Here is a 15799-nt window from a genome sequence, read left to right on the forward strand (position 1 = left end):
CTGAGAGCCGAGTGTACTAGCAGAAAGCTGCGGAGAGAGGGAAGAGTAAATGCTCTCTGAAGGGCTACATTCAGCATAAACAATCTGTTCCGAAGGGTCATTAAGCGTCCACTTGAGGAAATTCAACATATAATTGGAGCTGAAACAGGAAACCATGCCAGCAGCGTAGTCTCGAGCGAGGACAGCGTCTGTGGTTGTCATGACAGAGCACATAGCAGCCGGGACTCAGACAGGAGGGAACAAGATTTTAAGGGATATTTTATGGCTATTTTTAAGAGGCAAAGCATCTGAAAGAAGAAACCCAAAAGCTCTTTATAAAAATCAAATTGCCCACTCTGGGCTTGACAAAGAACATACCCATTTATTAGCTGATAAAATGTACTTGAGTGGCGGCTCCAGTCAACTGTTTATTTTTCTGAGAACTCTGAGTCCTGGGCCTAAAATCAGCTTGATATATGCCTCAAAACTCCCCAACAGCCTTGGGAAGAACTGCTTTTGCCTAAACTGCTAAGAGTGACTAGTCTATTCACTGCTCTAGGCATTTCCCAGGAACCCTCTGTGACCCCAGGGCAATTTCTAGATTTTGTGACCTGGTAGGTCAGAATGCTGCAGCCTCCGCCACAGACGGCCTTTCCATGTTCTAGAGGCTCCTGGCTCTAGAAAACGCTCTACCTGATCCGAGCGTTTGTTTTTATTTTATTTTTAAAACTAGACTCATAAGATACCCTGTATAATATTTTCTGATCACAAAAGTAAACTGAGAAAAAGAAAAAAAAATCTTTTGACCATACATCTGAAGAACTCCATAAAATAGAAACTTAAATGTTTCATTCAGAAAGTTTCAAGGAAAGTGCTAAGGAATCCATCTAAACACGTCTGTGTGGTAAAGGCATTGTTGGGTGTCATTCATCTGGCATTTCCAGGCAAGTACTCGATGGCAGCGGCCAAGGTGACGCCGCCGCCTCAGACCTTAAAGCATATGGAGGGCACAGAGGCCACTCGGTGAAACCAGGGAAGCCAAACCACCCGACAAAGAAAGGAGGGTTGGTCTCTGAAGAGAGACGTTCGCTTTGGAGAGATGGCTGGAGGAAAGACTTATTCTGAGGTTCCCACAGAGGAGAGAGCACTGGATGGCAGTTCCGTTTGATGAGGCCCGTGTCTCTCTTTTTTTTTAATTTTTTTTTTGAAGCAAAGTCTCACTCTGCTGCCGGGGCTAGAGTGCCGTGGCGTCAGCCTAGCTCACAGCAACCTCAAACTCCTGGGCTCAAGCGATCCTCCTGCCTCAGCCTCCCAAGTAGCTGGGACTACAGGCATGCACCACCATGCCTGGCTAATTTTTTCTATATATTTTTAGTTGTCCAGCTAATTTCTTTCTATTTTTAGTAGAGATGGGGTCTCGCTCTTGCTCAGGCTGGTCTCGAACTCCTGAGCTTAAACAATCCACCTGTCTCAGCCTCCCAGAGTGCTGGGATCACAGGCGTGAGCCACCGCGCCCAGCCGAGGCCCATGTTTCTGACTGTCAGAGATGTGCTGCCATGAAGATGCACAGGAGCAGCTCACCATACAGCCCTTCCTACACCGTGCCTGTCAATCGGGGGGGGGGGGGGGTGTGACAACTTGGAGGGACACATGAACTCTGGCTGCTCAGTGTGGGGCAGCCTGGGTGTATGTGTCAAGATACCCAGGTTAAAATTAATTTTAAAAACCAATATGTCACCAAGTTTTCTCTATTTCCCTTAGGTTTCTGTATTATTTCGTTTAGCAAACATTAGTTGCCACTGCTTAAGTCAGCCGCTTTGCTCTGGCTATACGATCCCAGATTACATGAGCCCGAACTACGAGCATTCAGGTGACGAGGCAAATGAAGAGTAAGGTCCAGCACACACGACCTTCTAGGACTTGCCCAAAGACAAGTGATGGGCAGCATGTCACCAAGACACTGTGGATGTGAGCAGGCTCTGGGAGGGTCCTGGGCCCCCAGTGCCAATGTAGCTGCTCACAGAGGCTCCCCGTCGAGGCTCAAACATCTTGAATATGTTGGCTACCTCGACTTCTCCTCTGCTACAGTTTCTCACTCCTGGAATCAGATGAGAGAGAGAGTGCCATACACCACTCAGCTCATCACCCAGGAGAAGAGTGGGCTAAGTCTTCTAGTCCCAGGGATGACAAGCCACAACTTGCCCTTGGAGAAGTCACCTCCTATCCTGACAGGAATTCCAGTACTGGGCATCCTAAAACACAAACACACACACACACACAGTCCTCAAGGGTCAGCTGAAAGCAGCTTGGCTCGGCACTCTGGCTGGGCTATCTCTGCACACGTCTGTTGCTGGGAAGAGCCTTCATATTCTTCAACTGCCTATCCCATGAGGCTGCCTCATCCATGAAGATGAGGCCAGGAGGCATCTCGAGGAAAGGGTGAGACTCCCAAACAGTGGCTGCTAAAAATTCAGCATCAACCCCAACCCCAATTCCCTCCACACCAACAGCATTGAAATGGAAAATTCTTACTGTATGATTCAATTTAGATAAAGTTTAGAAATAGGCAAAGCTAATCAAGATGTAAAAGTCAGTGAAGTAGTTACCCTTGTAGGGGCAGGCAGGGTGAGGACATGGGTAGGGACTGGAAGGGAACACAAGAGGACTTCTGAAGTCCTACAAATGTTCCATGTCTTGATATGGGTGCTGGTCATTTTGGGGAAATTCATTGAGCTGTGCATGTATAACAGACACACTTTTCTAAGTGTATGTTATAATTCAATATAAAGTTCAAATTTTAAAAATCAAAGGAATGTCTTCGAGACAATAATGAAAACTCTCACTATGATGGAAGTGTGTCCAGTTTCACCTTTGGCCTTGGCACCTAGTCAGACAGGGAAGGACAGGATGGGCAGGGCTGATGTCACACACACAGAGTCGGATACGAGATGGAGAAGGAGGCTCCCGGGAACGGGGAGCGTGGAGGTGGAGCTTACTGCACAACAGCCCAGGAGCAAGGCCTGGCAACGGTACCTGGGTACGTGGGGAGTTACTGGCAACCACCCCTTTTCTGGGAAAATTTGAGTGTTAACTATTAAAAACTAACCACGCGGCACACCTCCACCCTCCTTCAGGACTCTGCCCAAACGTCACCTCCTCAGTGCAACCCTGGCTCGCCACCTTGTTTAAAACCTGCCTCCTGTTCCCACCCTTGCCAACATGGCATATTCCTTCCCCTCCTTCCTACTTTATTTTTATCTATACACTTATCACATTCTAACAAATACCTATTGTTTTCAATTAATCATCTATTTCTGCCCACCAGAATCTAAACTAAGAAAGGGATTTCTGAAAGGTATAATTTACATATAGTAAACCGCACACCCGTGCACGGCTCTACGGTAAGTATCTATAGGTATGGCAAAACACTGTCTCAGTCCAAACAGAGAACGTTTCCCTCCCCCAGCAAAGTTTCCTTATGCCCGTGCCCACTCTCTCGCCACAGGCAAACTGTTCTCATTTCTATTGCCATAGATTAGCCTTGCCTATTTTTAACTCCATATAAATGGAAACATACAATATGTACTCTTTTTTTTTTTTTGGTATTGGGCTTCTTTTGTCCAGCTTAATGGTTTCTGAGACTCTCCCACGTGGTTGCATTTATCAGTAGTACATTCCCGTTTATTGCTCAGTGCTGTTCCACCGTATGAATATCTGCTCTCCTGTTAACGGCTACCAGGGCTGTTTCTATTTTTGTCTGTATGAATGAAGCTGCTGTGAATATTCTTATATGGGTCTTGTGGGGGCTAGAAGCCTTCCTTTCCTTTGAATAAATACCTAGAAGGAGGAGGCCGGGTTTTTGCCTGCTTTGTTGCGGTCGTGACCCAGTGCCCAGAGTGGCCCCCGCACAGCGCTGAATGAGTGTGGTGTCAGCCACCCCTTAGGGAAGAAAGCTCTCGGCTAACTCAGAACAGTGTCAGAAAGGTGGGACCCACTGCCCTCCAGTGGCCAGGCCCAGGAAAGTGGTGCTAACTCCTGGATATTCTGCAAAGTTATCAGAGAACGTCATTTGCTCATTCATGTGGATGTGTGTGGGATGCCTAGTTTGGACACAAAACAAAGGCACTGGGAATATAAAGATGTTTCAAATAGTCACTGGCCTCAAAAAAATCACTCAGTCTGGTGGCAGAGGGCAGGAGGGAAACACAGACAGTAACTGTGCGGTAAAGTCTACAGAGGAAACGTACAGAGCCATGGAGATAGTACTGCTGCGAGGGCAGGGGTGGGGCATTTCAGAGGGGGCTTCAGGAGGAAGGGGAAGGGTGTGCAAGGATTAGCCTAGGGGATAAAGAGATGATGCAGGACAAGGTCTTATATTTAAAATGTCAATTTTGGATTGTTGAGTTTAAGCGGTAAGGCAGGGAGCAGATTACACAAGGCCTTGCATGCTGAGTTAGAGAGCCTGGACATTTTAATCTGCAGGTGATGGGCTGCTAAAGAAGGGTTTTAGGCAGAGGAGCTGCATAGATAGGTCTGTGTTTGAATGGTGTGGAACATGGGTTTGCAAGGGATAAAACCAGAGATGCAAAAACATGCTTGTTTGTCTCAGCAATCCAGGCCTGACCGGGAGCAGTGACAAGGGGAATGGAAAGGAAGAAGCAGATTCAAGAAACACCTAAACATGAAATCATCAGAGCTTTGTAACTGACTGGATATGGAAGAGTGAGAAAAGAGAATCATGGACAACTCTTAGCATTTGTGACTTAAATGACAGGAAATGTTGTCAACTAAGGAAAAAAGGGTGGCTGGATGAGGGAAGGAGTCAAACACTGAGTCTGAGGAGTCTGTGGGTAGCAAAGATCGCCTGCAGGTAACTACTCCGTCCTTCCCTTGGTGACAGGGCCCCTAAGGGTACTGGTCCCCTGGGATACTATGTTTTTCCGCCTCACTCGTAGCTAGGTGTGTCCATGAGACTAAGTTCAGACAAAAGAGATTCAAGTGCCAATGTCATGCACAGTTTTAGGAAACATCCTTAAACAGGAGTATGCCTTGCTTCCTTTCCTCCTCCATACTGGCCGGAATGTAGATGTGATTGCTGGAGCACAAACAACTGTCTGGGATCGTGAGAAGGAAACCACATGCTGAAAATGGCAGAACAGTGAGAGAAAGGAGCCTGGAACCCTGATATCTTGAAGCATCATATGAATGAACCCTAGACTACTTACCTCTAGGCTTTTAATGTGAGAGAAATAAGCTTTTCTATCTTACTTAAGGTACTATTTTTTTTAAGAGACATGGTCTCACTCTTGTCACCCAGGCTGGAGGGCAGTGGTATTATCATAGCTCACTACAACCTCTCAAAGTCCTGGGCTCAAACGATTCTCCCACCTTAGCCTCTCAAGTAGCCAGGACTAGAGGCACATGCCACTGCACTTGGCTAATTTTTCTATTTTTTTGTAGAGATGGGGTCTAACTATATTGCCCAGGCTGGTCTTGAACTCCTGGCCTCAAGTGATCCTTTTACCTTGGCCTCCCAAAGTGCTGGGATTACAAGCGTGAGCCACCGCGCCTGGTCTTACGGTGCTACTATTTGGGATTCCCTGTCACATGCATCCAGGCTAACCCTAACTGATCATCTATGACATATCCAGGTGGAAATGTCGCCCATGGAACTGGACACACAAGTCAGAGGTCTGGGAAAAACTTCTGTTCTGGGAGTTTCCCTGCCATCATGCTTCCAGGTAAAATCTACAATGAAAATCCTACTGTGCTGTTTCCTGGAAACCAAAAGAGAAAAAGTTATTTGATAATTACGGTTGCATTTTGTACTGAAAGAAATCACAAAACACCACTCTACTTTGAAAAAAGGACACATCGCAGGCCCTGCTCTCTGCGTGATTTCCTCATACACATCACTTCAGCAGTTGCTGTTAAGTAGTTTATTCTGAGGATGACCACCCTGTCAATTATACCAGATCTCAACATGTTCAGAGCTAGATTGATAATATTGTCTAAATCCAAAAGTTCTTGGAGCTGAGAGTGAAGAGCAACACCATAGTGTAGAGACTTCATGCTCCCAGGGGCAGCCCTCTGCTGCTGTCACCACGGGACCCAGGCCCGGCTGGCATATGTGCCGAGGACCCATCTTCATGGGCGCCGCTGAATGCAGTGGATGAAGACGCAGCCTGGGGTCCAGGCTGGCCAAAGACAACTTCTCTATCAACTCGGAGGGGGGCCACTGGATTTCCTTGCTTTCAAATAATTTACAACAAACAGGACACAAAGTGTGAAGTATGCTCAAACGTTAATTTATAGGCCGGGCGAGGTGGCTCACGCCTGTAATCCTAGCACTCTGGGAGGCCGAGGCGGACGGATTGCTCGAGCTCAGGAGTTCGAAACCAGCCTGATCAAGAGCGAGACCCCTTCTCTACTAGAAATAGGAAGAAATTAATTGGCCAACTAATATATATAGAAAATATGAGCCAGGCATGGTGGTGCATGCCTGTAGTCCCAGCTACTGGGGAGGCTGAGGCAGCAGGATTGCTTGAGCCCAGGAGATTGAGGTTGCTGTGAGCTAGGCTGACGCCACGGCTCTCACTCTAGCCTGGGCAACAAAGCGAGACTCTGTCTCAAAAAAAAAAGAAGAAGAAGAAGAAGAAAGGCCTTGAGAACTGGGGAGAAGTCTGCATGCCTTGTTTCTTTAACACTTAATTTATATCCATCAGTTGATGAATACATAAATAAGATGTGGTATGTCCATTCAAAGACTATTTGGCTATACAAAACAATGATGTACTGACACATGTTACAACACGAATGAATCTTGGAAACATTATGCTAACTGAAAGCAGCCAGACACACAAAACCACGTACTGTATAATTCCATTTATAGGAAATGTCCAGAATGGGGCAATCCATAGAGACAGAAGATTGGTGGTTGCCTAGGGGATGGCAGGCTTAGGGGTCATGGCTAAAGGGTACAGGGTTTCTTTTTGGTTTGATAAAAACGTTCTAAAATTGTGGTGATGGTTATTCCACTCTATAAATATATTAAAACTATTGAAGTATATACTTTACATGATGAATTGTATGGTATATGAATTACATCTCAAAAAAGCTGTTACAAAAAAACACCCTCAGAATAAATTTATTGCAACTCTAATAAAAACCCTAAAAGGTTCCCTACCTCCTAAACTTGACAAGTTGATTTTCAAGTTCACTTGGATGAACCTGGAGGACACTATGCTAAGAGAAATAAGCCAGTTTACAGAAGGACGACTACTGCATGAGTCCACTTAGATGAGGTGTCTAAATAGTTAAACTCACAGAAACATAGAATGGAAGTTGCCAGGGGCTGTGAAAGGGGAAATGGGAGCCGCTCTTAGCAGGTTCAGTTTCAGTGACATAAGATGAACCCATTCTAGAGATCTGCTGGCCAACACTATGACCACAGTTGACAATACTGTACTGTACACTTCAAAATTTGTTAATAGGGTTAAGCATTCTTACCACAAACTAAAAGATAAAAATAAAATAATAATAAAGTTCAACTGGAAGAACAGTCAAGACAACCTTTTTAAAAAGGATGATAAAAAAGACTGGCCCTGGAATTTAAAAGACAAAAACTCTCAACTATAAAGTTTAAAAAATCTAAGCCATGTGTGGTACTTGGATAGGAATGAAGATACATGGAACAGAATAAAGAAGTAGAACCTAGAACCATGTAATTAAAGAACTTTATATAATATTATGAAGAGAGATTTCACATCAGTGAAAAAAGAATCTACCATTTATAAATGGTATTGAAACAACTAGCTCTCTGATTGGAATAGTAACTTTAATTCTCAACCCTCACCACACAGGAAAATAAACTGCCTATGGAACTCAAAAAGCTAAATACAAAAACAAAGCATAAGAGCATTAGAAGAAAACACTGGAGAGTATTCCTATAAACTTGGGTGGAAGAGGAAAGGCTTCCTAAGCAAGATACCAAATTGAAAAACCCTGAAGGAGAATATGTTTCCTTCACGGTCTTCATACAGTTTGCAGGTACTTGCTTCCTTGTTTGTGAGCTGCCCCATGGGACAGGATGCTCCAGGAGGGCAGGGCCCACATCTACCTATTTAAGCACGCTATCTCCTGGCACATGGTTATAGCTCAATAAATACTTGCTGAATAGACAGATTTGACTACATAAAAATTAGTAAGTTATATAAGGAGACAATAAACAAAGCTAGAGACAAATGATGGCCTGGGGAAAAAATATTAGTTGGAATCATATAAAATTCCCCTGTTTGGGGGGGTGTCAAAAATGGTTAAATATTAGTAATTTCATGTGTGTGATTCAACCTAATATTTTTAGCACATACCAGATCAAGGATGAATAGAGCTAATATACAAAAACTTCTTACAAAACAAGACAGATCAATAATCCATTTGAAAAAAAAATGGATAATGACTGCACAAGCAGATAACAAAAGAAACAAATGATAATACACAGAAAAGAGGCACAACCTCACTGATGAGCAAGTGGAAACAATAACTGAAGCATCTGATATTCCATCTCAAACAGACCATGGTTTGTTTGCCAGTTGGTGAAATACAACTAGAATAAGATACCTGGTTTTGCTAAGGATGTGAGGAAAAGTGCATCCACACATTAGCAGCTGGAGTACAAACTGGCGTAAACTCTTTCAGGGTATAATTTAGTAGCACCTATTTGGCATCCTCTTAGAACTAGCAATTTCATTTCTAGGACTCTTTCAGAGAAATATGTATCTTAACACAAATACATAAGAAAATATGGACAAAGATATTCACTGCAATGTTTTTTATGATAGCTAAAAATGATAGGAAACTTAAATGGCTTTTTTTATTTTTTTTGAGACAGGGTCTCACTCTGCTGCCCTGGGTAGAGTGCTGTGGCATCATCACAGCTCACCATAACCTCAGACTCCTGGGCTCAAATGATCCTCCTACTTTAGCCTTCCAAGTAGCTGGGACTACAGGCATGCCTCACCATGCCCACCTAATTTTTTTTTTTTTTTTTTTTTTTTTTTTTAGAGCTAGGATTACAGCTGTAATAATTTTTTAAAAAGTTTTTATAGAGACAGAGTCTTGCTACGTTACTCAGGCTGGTCTTGAACTCCTAGCCTCAAGCAATCTACCTCAGCCTCCCGAAGTGCTAGGTATGAGCCACCATACCTGGCTTAAATGTCCTTCTTTATAAGAATAGTTAAATAAACTATAGTAAAAGTCTTATTATGGAAATAACATAACTGCTGAAAATAATGAAGTAGATCTATATGTTCAGACTTGGAAGCTAGCTTTGCTATCTTTGAATGAAAACAAGCAAGATATAGAAAAGTATGGATAGTTTGATCTCATTTGTCTGAGCACAACAAAGAAATATATACAGTTGCATCCACACACAGGAAAAGGTTTGGAAGCACACACACAAAAAGGTTAACACCAGTAGTTATCCTGGCTGTGTGTGTGTGCATGTATATATAATACTTCTATATTGTTCTGATTTTTTAATTGAGCATGTATTAATACTTCTACTGAAATCTTTTTTTAAAAGGCAATAAGAAATGTGCAGCCTGCTTTGTAGGATAGAATGAAGTAGGAGGAGCCACTAGATTTGAGGACAATTATCTTGGCCAGGCGTGTTGGCTCATGCCTGTAATCCCAGCACCCTGGGAGACAGAGGTGGGAGGATTGCTTGAGGTCAGGAGTTCCAGACCAGCTTGAACAAGAGCAAGACCCCATCTCTACCCAAAATAGAAAACATTAGTGGGGCATGGTGGTGTATGCCTGTAGTCCCAGTTACTCAGGAGGCTGAGGCAGGAGGATCACTTGAGCCCAGGAGTCTGAGGTTGTGGTGAGCTGTGATGACATCATAGCACTCTACCTGGGGCAACAGAGTGAGACACTGTCTCAAAAAAAAAAAAAGTAGTTCGATCAGTTCAAAAGTCTGCTTAATAAAAAAAAAAAAGAAGTTTGAGGACAAGGATCTAAGTTGAAATACCACCAAGTCAGACAAAGAGAACAGGTATTAAGGTCAAAAGACCTGGGAAGCTCATTAAACCTCTCGGCCTTGGATTTCTCAAAATGGGTTGATACAACTACCTTACAGAGATATTGAGCCCTATTAAATGCAATCAGGTATCTCAAGGTTCTTTGCAAACAGTAAAGTGCTTTAAAAATCAAGGTGATATTATTACTTGGTATGGCAAGGCCCTAGGCTAAAAACCAGGAAAATAAGGGCTAAACTTACAAACTTCTAAGGGAAAGAGAGATGGATGGAAACTGATGGATTAAAAGAGAATTATCCCCCCATAATATGCCGGAAAACAAAACAAAACAAAACAAAAACCTCAAATCTACTAACACATACCTAAGAGTCTATTAAAACCAAGATTTATAATTAAAAAAAAAAGAGAGAGAGAGAGAGAATTATCTACCAACTATAACATGTGGCTCTGATTTGGACCCTGATTCAAACTAAAAGTTCTAAACAGACTTTTTGAGAATTGGGAAAATTTGAACACTTATTGTATATTAGATTATATTAAGGAGGTTTTATTTCTTTTTAGATGTGATAATTCCATTATAGTTATGTTTCTTAACAATTCTTAACTTCTAGAGATACATATGGAAATATTTATGGATGAAATGATATGATGTCTGATATTGAGATCTGCTTCCCAATAATTCTCAAAGGTGAGAAGGTAGAGAAGAGAGATGTACAGATGAAGCAAGATTGGCTGCTGAAGCTGGGTGAAGGGTATATGAGGACTTATGGTATTATTTTTTCCACTCTTAGATATCTTTGAAATTTAGCATAACTAAAGTCTTTATAAGAAAAATGAATGGGCCCATCTTCCTAAGTCTAGGAGGTACCAAAGACCGATTGTTGCATAGGTGAGAGTAAGTGCAGCTTTGCCCAGACTGGCCCCTGGGAGGGCAAAAAGACCCACCCTTCACTGCATAAACGCTGTGGGTCAGCGGCAGCTTTCCTGGTCAGCAGGTGGGCTGATCAACTAAATACAAGCATGCCTCAGAGGTGCTGTGGTGTGGTTCTAGACCACTGCAATAAAGCAATATTGCAATAAAGTGAGTCACTCAAATGTTTGGTTCCCCAGTGCATATAGAAGTTACGTTTACACTATACTGTAGCCTATTAAGTGTGCAATAGCATTATGACTAAGAAACAATGTATCTACCTTAATATAAAAATACGTATTGCTAAAAAATGCTAATGATCATCTGAGCCTTCAGTGAATTATTATTTTTTGCAGGTGGAGGCTCTTGCCTCGATGTTGATGGATGCCAACCGACCAGGGTAGTGGTTGCTGAAGGTTGGAGTGGCAGTGGCAAATATGACAATGAAGTGTGCCAGCTTGATTGGCTCTGCCTTTCACAATAGATTTCTCTGTTGCATGCGCTGCTGTTTGACAGCATTTTATTCAAAGTAGAACTTCAAAGCTCGAGTCAATCTTCTCAAACCCTTCTCCTGCTTTATCAACTAAGTTTACGGAATATTTTAAATCCATTGTTGTCATTTCAACAGTGTTCACAGTATCTTCACCAGTAGATTCCATCTCAAGACACCACTTTCTTTGCTCATCAATAAGAAGCAACTCCTCATACATTCAAGCTTTATCATGAGATTGCAGCAGTTCAATCACATTTCAGGTTACACTTCTAGTTCTCTTGCTATTTCTACCACATCTGCAGTTCCTTCCTCCACTGAAGTCTTGAGCCCCTGAAGTCATCCATGAGGGTCGGAATCAACTTCTTCCAAACTCCTGTTAATGTTGATATTTTTGACCTCCTCCCATGAATCATGAATGTTCTATATGGCATCTAGAAAGGTGAATCTTTTCCAGAAGGTTTTCAATTTACTTGGTCCAGATCCATAAGAGAAATCACTACCTGTGGCAGCTATAGTCTTACAAAATGTATTCCTTAAATAATAAGGCTTAAAAATTGAAGTTACTCCTTAATCCATGGGCTGCAGAATGATTGTTGTGTTAGCAGGCAGGAAAACAACATTCATCTTGCACATCTCCATCAGAGCTCTTGGGTGACCAGGTGCATTGTACGTGAGCAGTAATACTTTGAAAGGAATCTTTTTTTCTGAGCAGGTCTCAATGGTGGGTTTTAAATATTCATTAAAAAGATGTGCTGTCATCTAGGCTCTGTTGTTCCACATATACAGCATAAGCAGAGCAGATTTAGCATAATCCCCAAAGGCCCTAGGATATTGGACTGATAAATGAGCACTGGCTTCAACTTAAAGTCACCAGCTGCAGTAGTCCCTAACAAGAGAGCCAGCCTGTCCTCTGAAGCTTGAAGCCAGGCACTAACTTCTCTCTAGCTATGAGAGTCCTACATGGCATCTTCTTCCGGTATAAGGCTGTTTAGCCTACAGTAAAAATGTGTTATTTAGAGTAGCCACCTTCATCAATGATCTTAGCTGGATCTGTATAACTTGCTGCTTCATCTTGTACTTTTACGTTATGGAGGTGGCTTCTCTCCTTAAACCTCATGAACCAACCTCTGCTAGCTTCAAACTTTTCTTCTGCAGCTTTCTCACCTCTCCCAGTCTTCACAGAATTAAAGAGAGTTAAGGTCTTCTCTGGATTAGGCTGTGGCTTAAGAGAATGTTGTGGCTGGTTTGATCTTCTATCCAGGCCATAAAAACTTTCTCCACATCAGTAATAAGGCTCTTTGGCTTTCATATCATTCATTTGTTCACTGGAGTAGCACTTCTAATTCCCTTCAAGAGTTTTTCCTTTGCCGTCACAACTTGGCAGTTTGGCACAAGAGGCCTAGCTTTTGGCCTGTCTTGGCTTTTGACGTGCCTTTCTCACCGAGCTTAATCGTCTCTAGCTTTTGACTTAAAGTGAGAGATGTGCAACTCTTCCTTTCACTTGAATACTCAGAGGCCACTGTAGAGTAGTTAACTGGCCTAATTTCAATACTGTTGTCTCAGGGAAGAGGGAGGCCCCAGGAGAGGGAGAGAGACAAGGAAACAGCTGGGTGGTGGAGCAGTCAGAACACACACAATGTTTATTAAGTTCACTGTCTTCATGGGTGCAGTCATGCCACCCTGAAACAATGACCACAGTAACGTCAAAGATCCCTGATCACAGATCATAATACATATGATAATGAAAAACTTTAAAATATTGTGAGAAAACCAAAATGTGACACAGAGACATGAAGTGAGCACATGCTTGTAGAAAAATGGCACCAACAGACTTGCTTGACTCAGGACTGACACAAATCTTCAATTCGTAAAAAGTTTAATAGCTGCCACATGCAATAAAGTGAAGCGCAATAAAATGAGGTGTGCCTGTACCAAGATCAGAAAGCCGGCACATCGACCACAGACAGGCACAGTGCTTGACAGAACGATGCGGTAGAGACAATAACGGCATGGGCACGCGTAGAACGTAAAGATGTGTTTGGTACAAGATATGGCAGCTTACAAGATAACTAAATATCCAATCAGAACTGCAGTCACCAAGGATTACTTTTAACCGGCACAATATCAAGATTTCATGCCAGCGTTTAGATTTCAAATGTAGATTAACAAATGGACTAATAACTTCCAGGCTCATCCCTTAATACTATTAATATTTTAGAAAACTAATATTGCAAGAAGCAACCCAAAATCAAATAGATCAGTTGAACTACTCTCTTTATAAGCAACACAGAATAATGCTGCCTCCAAAAGTTGACCTATCAACGTGGGGAGTGTGTGTATGTGTGAAAAGGTCCTCTAGAAAAAGCTTTCTTTATATGCTTTTGGAAGCTAAATGTAAGTCTTGCTTACTGACAGAGGGGCAAGAGTGACCTTCCACCCTTACAGTTCTACCCTGGTTGCTACTATTTAAGCGGAACAAGGGATGGTATTCAGTTGCCTTAACTTTCTGAGACTGTCTCTTGAAAGACCAAAACACTATCCCCTTGAGCCCCATCAGAAAGCCTAACTAGGACAGATCAAGTGAGACATTTCTTATGCCCCCCATCAAGGGGCTCCACTCCCATTCATTTTCATTAACCTCTAATCCCCCTGAAATGGCTTCCTCCAAAAATCACAATAATCCATTACCCTCAGAGTCTAAAGAAAAGGGTCAAGTTCTAGCCCTGCCACTAATTAAGGAGGTGGGGAATATTGCAACCCATCTGAGAAAGGAAGGATTAGATGGATGGTTTTCTAAGATCCCGTTCGATGTTCTTATTCATACATGAGCTTCTCATTACCTGACTAAAGGAACAAAGCATCAGGCCATGACAGATGGGTTTTCCCGCGAACCTCCAAGCACAAGCGATTAAGGAAACCAAAAAGAAGAAAGAGGACCCTCAACTCCTTTAAGACTCTCTGCTTAATTTAGGCTGCCTAGAGGAGGAGGAGGTTGGGACTGAAAGAAAATCTAACTGCTGCCATGAAATCTAATCACTTTCCAAAGTGACAAGAGCCCAGTGGGGTGGGAGGTGAAGAAGGTCCTGGAACTCTCCTTGGCCCCTTCCCTCGCCTCCCATACAAGCTGGATTCTGCTGATACAACCTCTTGTTCTCCACAAGTCCACATCCTGCTCCTAAGTGAACTCAAGTGTGCAGGCCTGACGTCCAATCTAAAATCCAGCTTTCATGGATGAGGGCCTATGCGGGGACAAGTTCAAAACAATCCTAAAATAACTTCAAATAAATCAGCAAACCATCTGTTTATGGCAGAACATAAATATATCAATTTGGTCACTCTTATGACAAAGCAGGTCTTTTCAGGCGAGATCTGTAACCATACAAGAGATAAATCCCAGGCTGCAATTGTTGTCAAAGGTAGTTTTATCTGTGTATTCCAAAGATACTATCTCTTTTTTAACAAGACATACCCACTAGCTACGCTCTTGGGAAAAGCAAACAAACAGATGGCAGATAAGAAAAAGCAATAGCTTGTTCAACTTGGTACTCATGCTTCTTACCCACATATTCTGAGAGGAAGACGACAAAGAATGGAGTGACCAGGTCATTAATTCCCTGGACATACCCACTGGCAGGGTGTCGGATGGCCCAAATAAATAGAATTCTTTCAAAGATCTAGGAAAATGAGAAAGAAAGACATGAGTGTTAAATCACTGGGACATACTCCCTCCCTCCATTTACCTACTTCACAATTTATCTCAGGGCTAGTGTAGAATGTTTAGAAAAAATTTAAAATACTATGGGTCACAGGAAGTATATAAATGCAAAAGTTTCTAACACACCAGTTATTTTCAAGTAGGGTAGATACTTCTTGCTCTTTATTTATCTTTTTAGTATCCGGTCACCATGACATAAAATTAGGAAAAGGAGGGATAGAAACACAAAATGCCTTAGAAAAGGCTTGCAATGGATGTCATTAATCAAGCCAGCACATTTTCATTTGTAGATACTGCTTTTCTATTTCCAAGAGCAAGATATCAGAACATCCCAGTTCTGATTTCTGATATCTCTTTTGGTCATCACGGGATTTAGAGAGGAAATACCTCCTGTACCGCCCTCTCCTCTCTCCCTACTGAGAAGAAAGATATAGATTTGGTTTTAATCTAGCTTGACTAGGAACAAGTGACAACTATACATACAGGAACTCACTTCATATATCAGGATGCAACTCAGACATTTGTTGGGGAAAGGAAGCCAAATAAACCAAATCCTATGGACTCCTACAGTTGGGAATTAGAGAACAGAGAAATCAACCAGGGGCCCCCATGGGAAAGCCTCTAGGTTAAGTACCTTAGCCACAAGAAGCCAGAGGCCTAGGCTG

General features: G+C 42.5%; 1 protein-coding gene across 1 annotated transcript in view; it reads right to left on the reverse strand.

Annotated features, from left to right (window-relative positions):
* Positions 1-15799, reverse strand: part of TBC1D22B (TBC1 domain family member 22B) — a 78679-nt gene that overhangs the window by 27232 nt on the left and 35648 nt on the right. Inside the window, exon 8 of the mRNA XM_012746856.2 lies at positions 14979-15093. Within this exon, the coding sequence (XP_012602310.1) occupies positions 14979-15093 (115 nt within the window). The remainder of the gene's footprint in view (positions 1-14978; positions 15094-15799) is intronic.

The sequence above is a fragment of the Microcebus murinus genome, chromosome 5, assembly GCF_040939455.1.
Source record: "Microcebus murinus isolate Inina chromosome 5, M.murinus_Inina_mat1.0, whole genome shotgun sequence".
NCBI lineage: Eukaryota > Metazoa > Chordata > Mammalia > Primates > Cheirogaleidae > Microcebus > Microcebus murinus.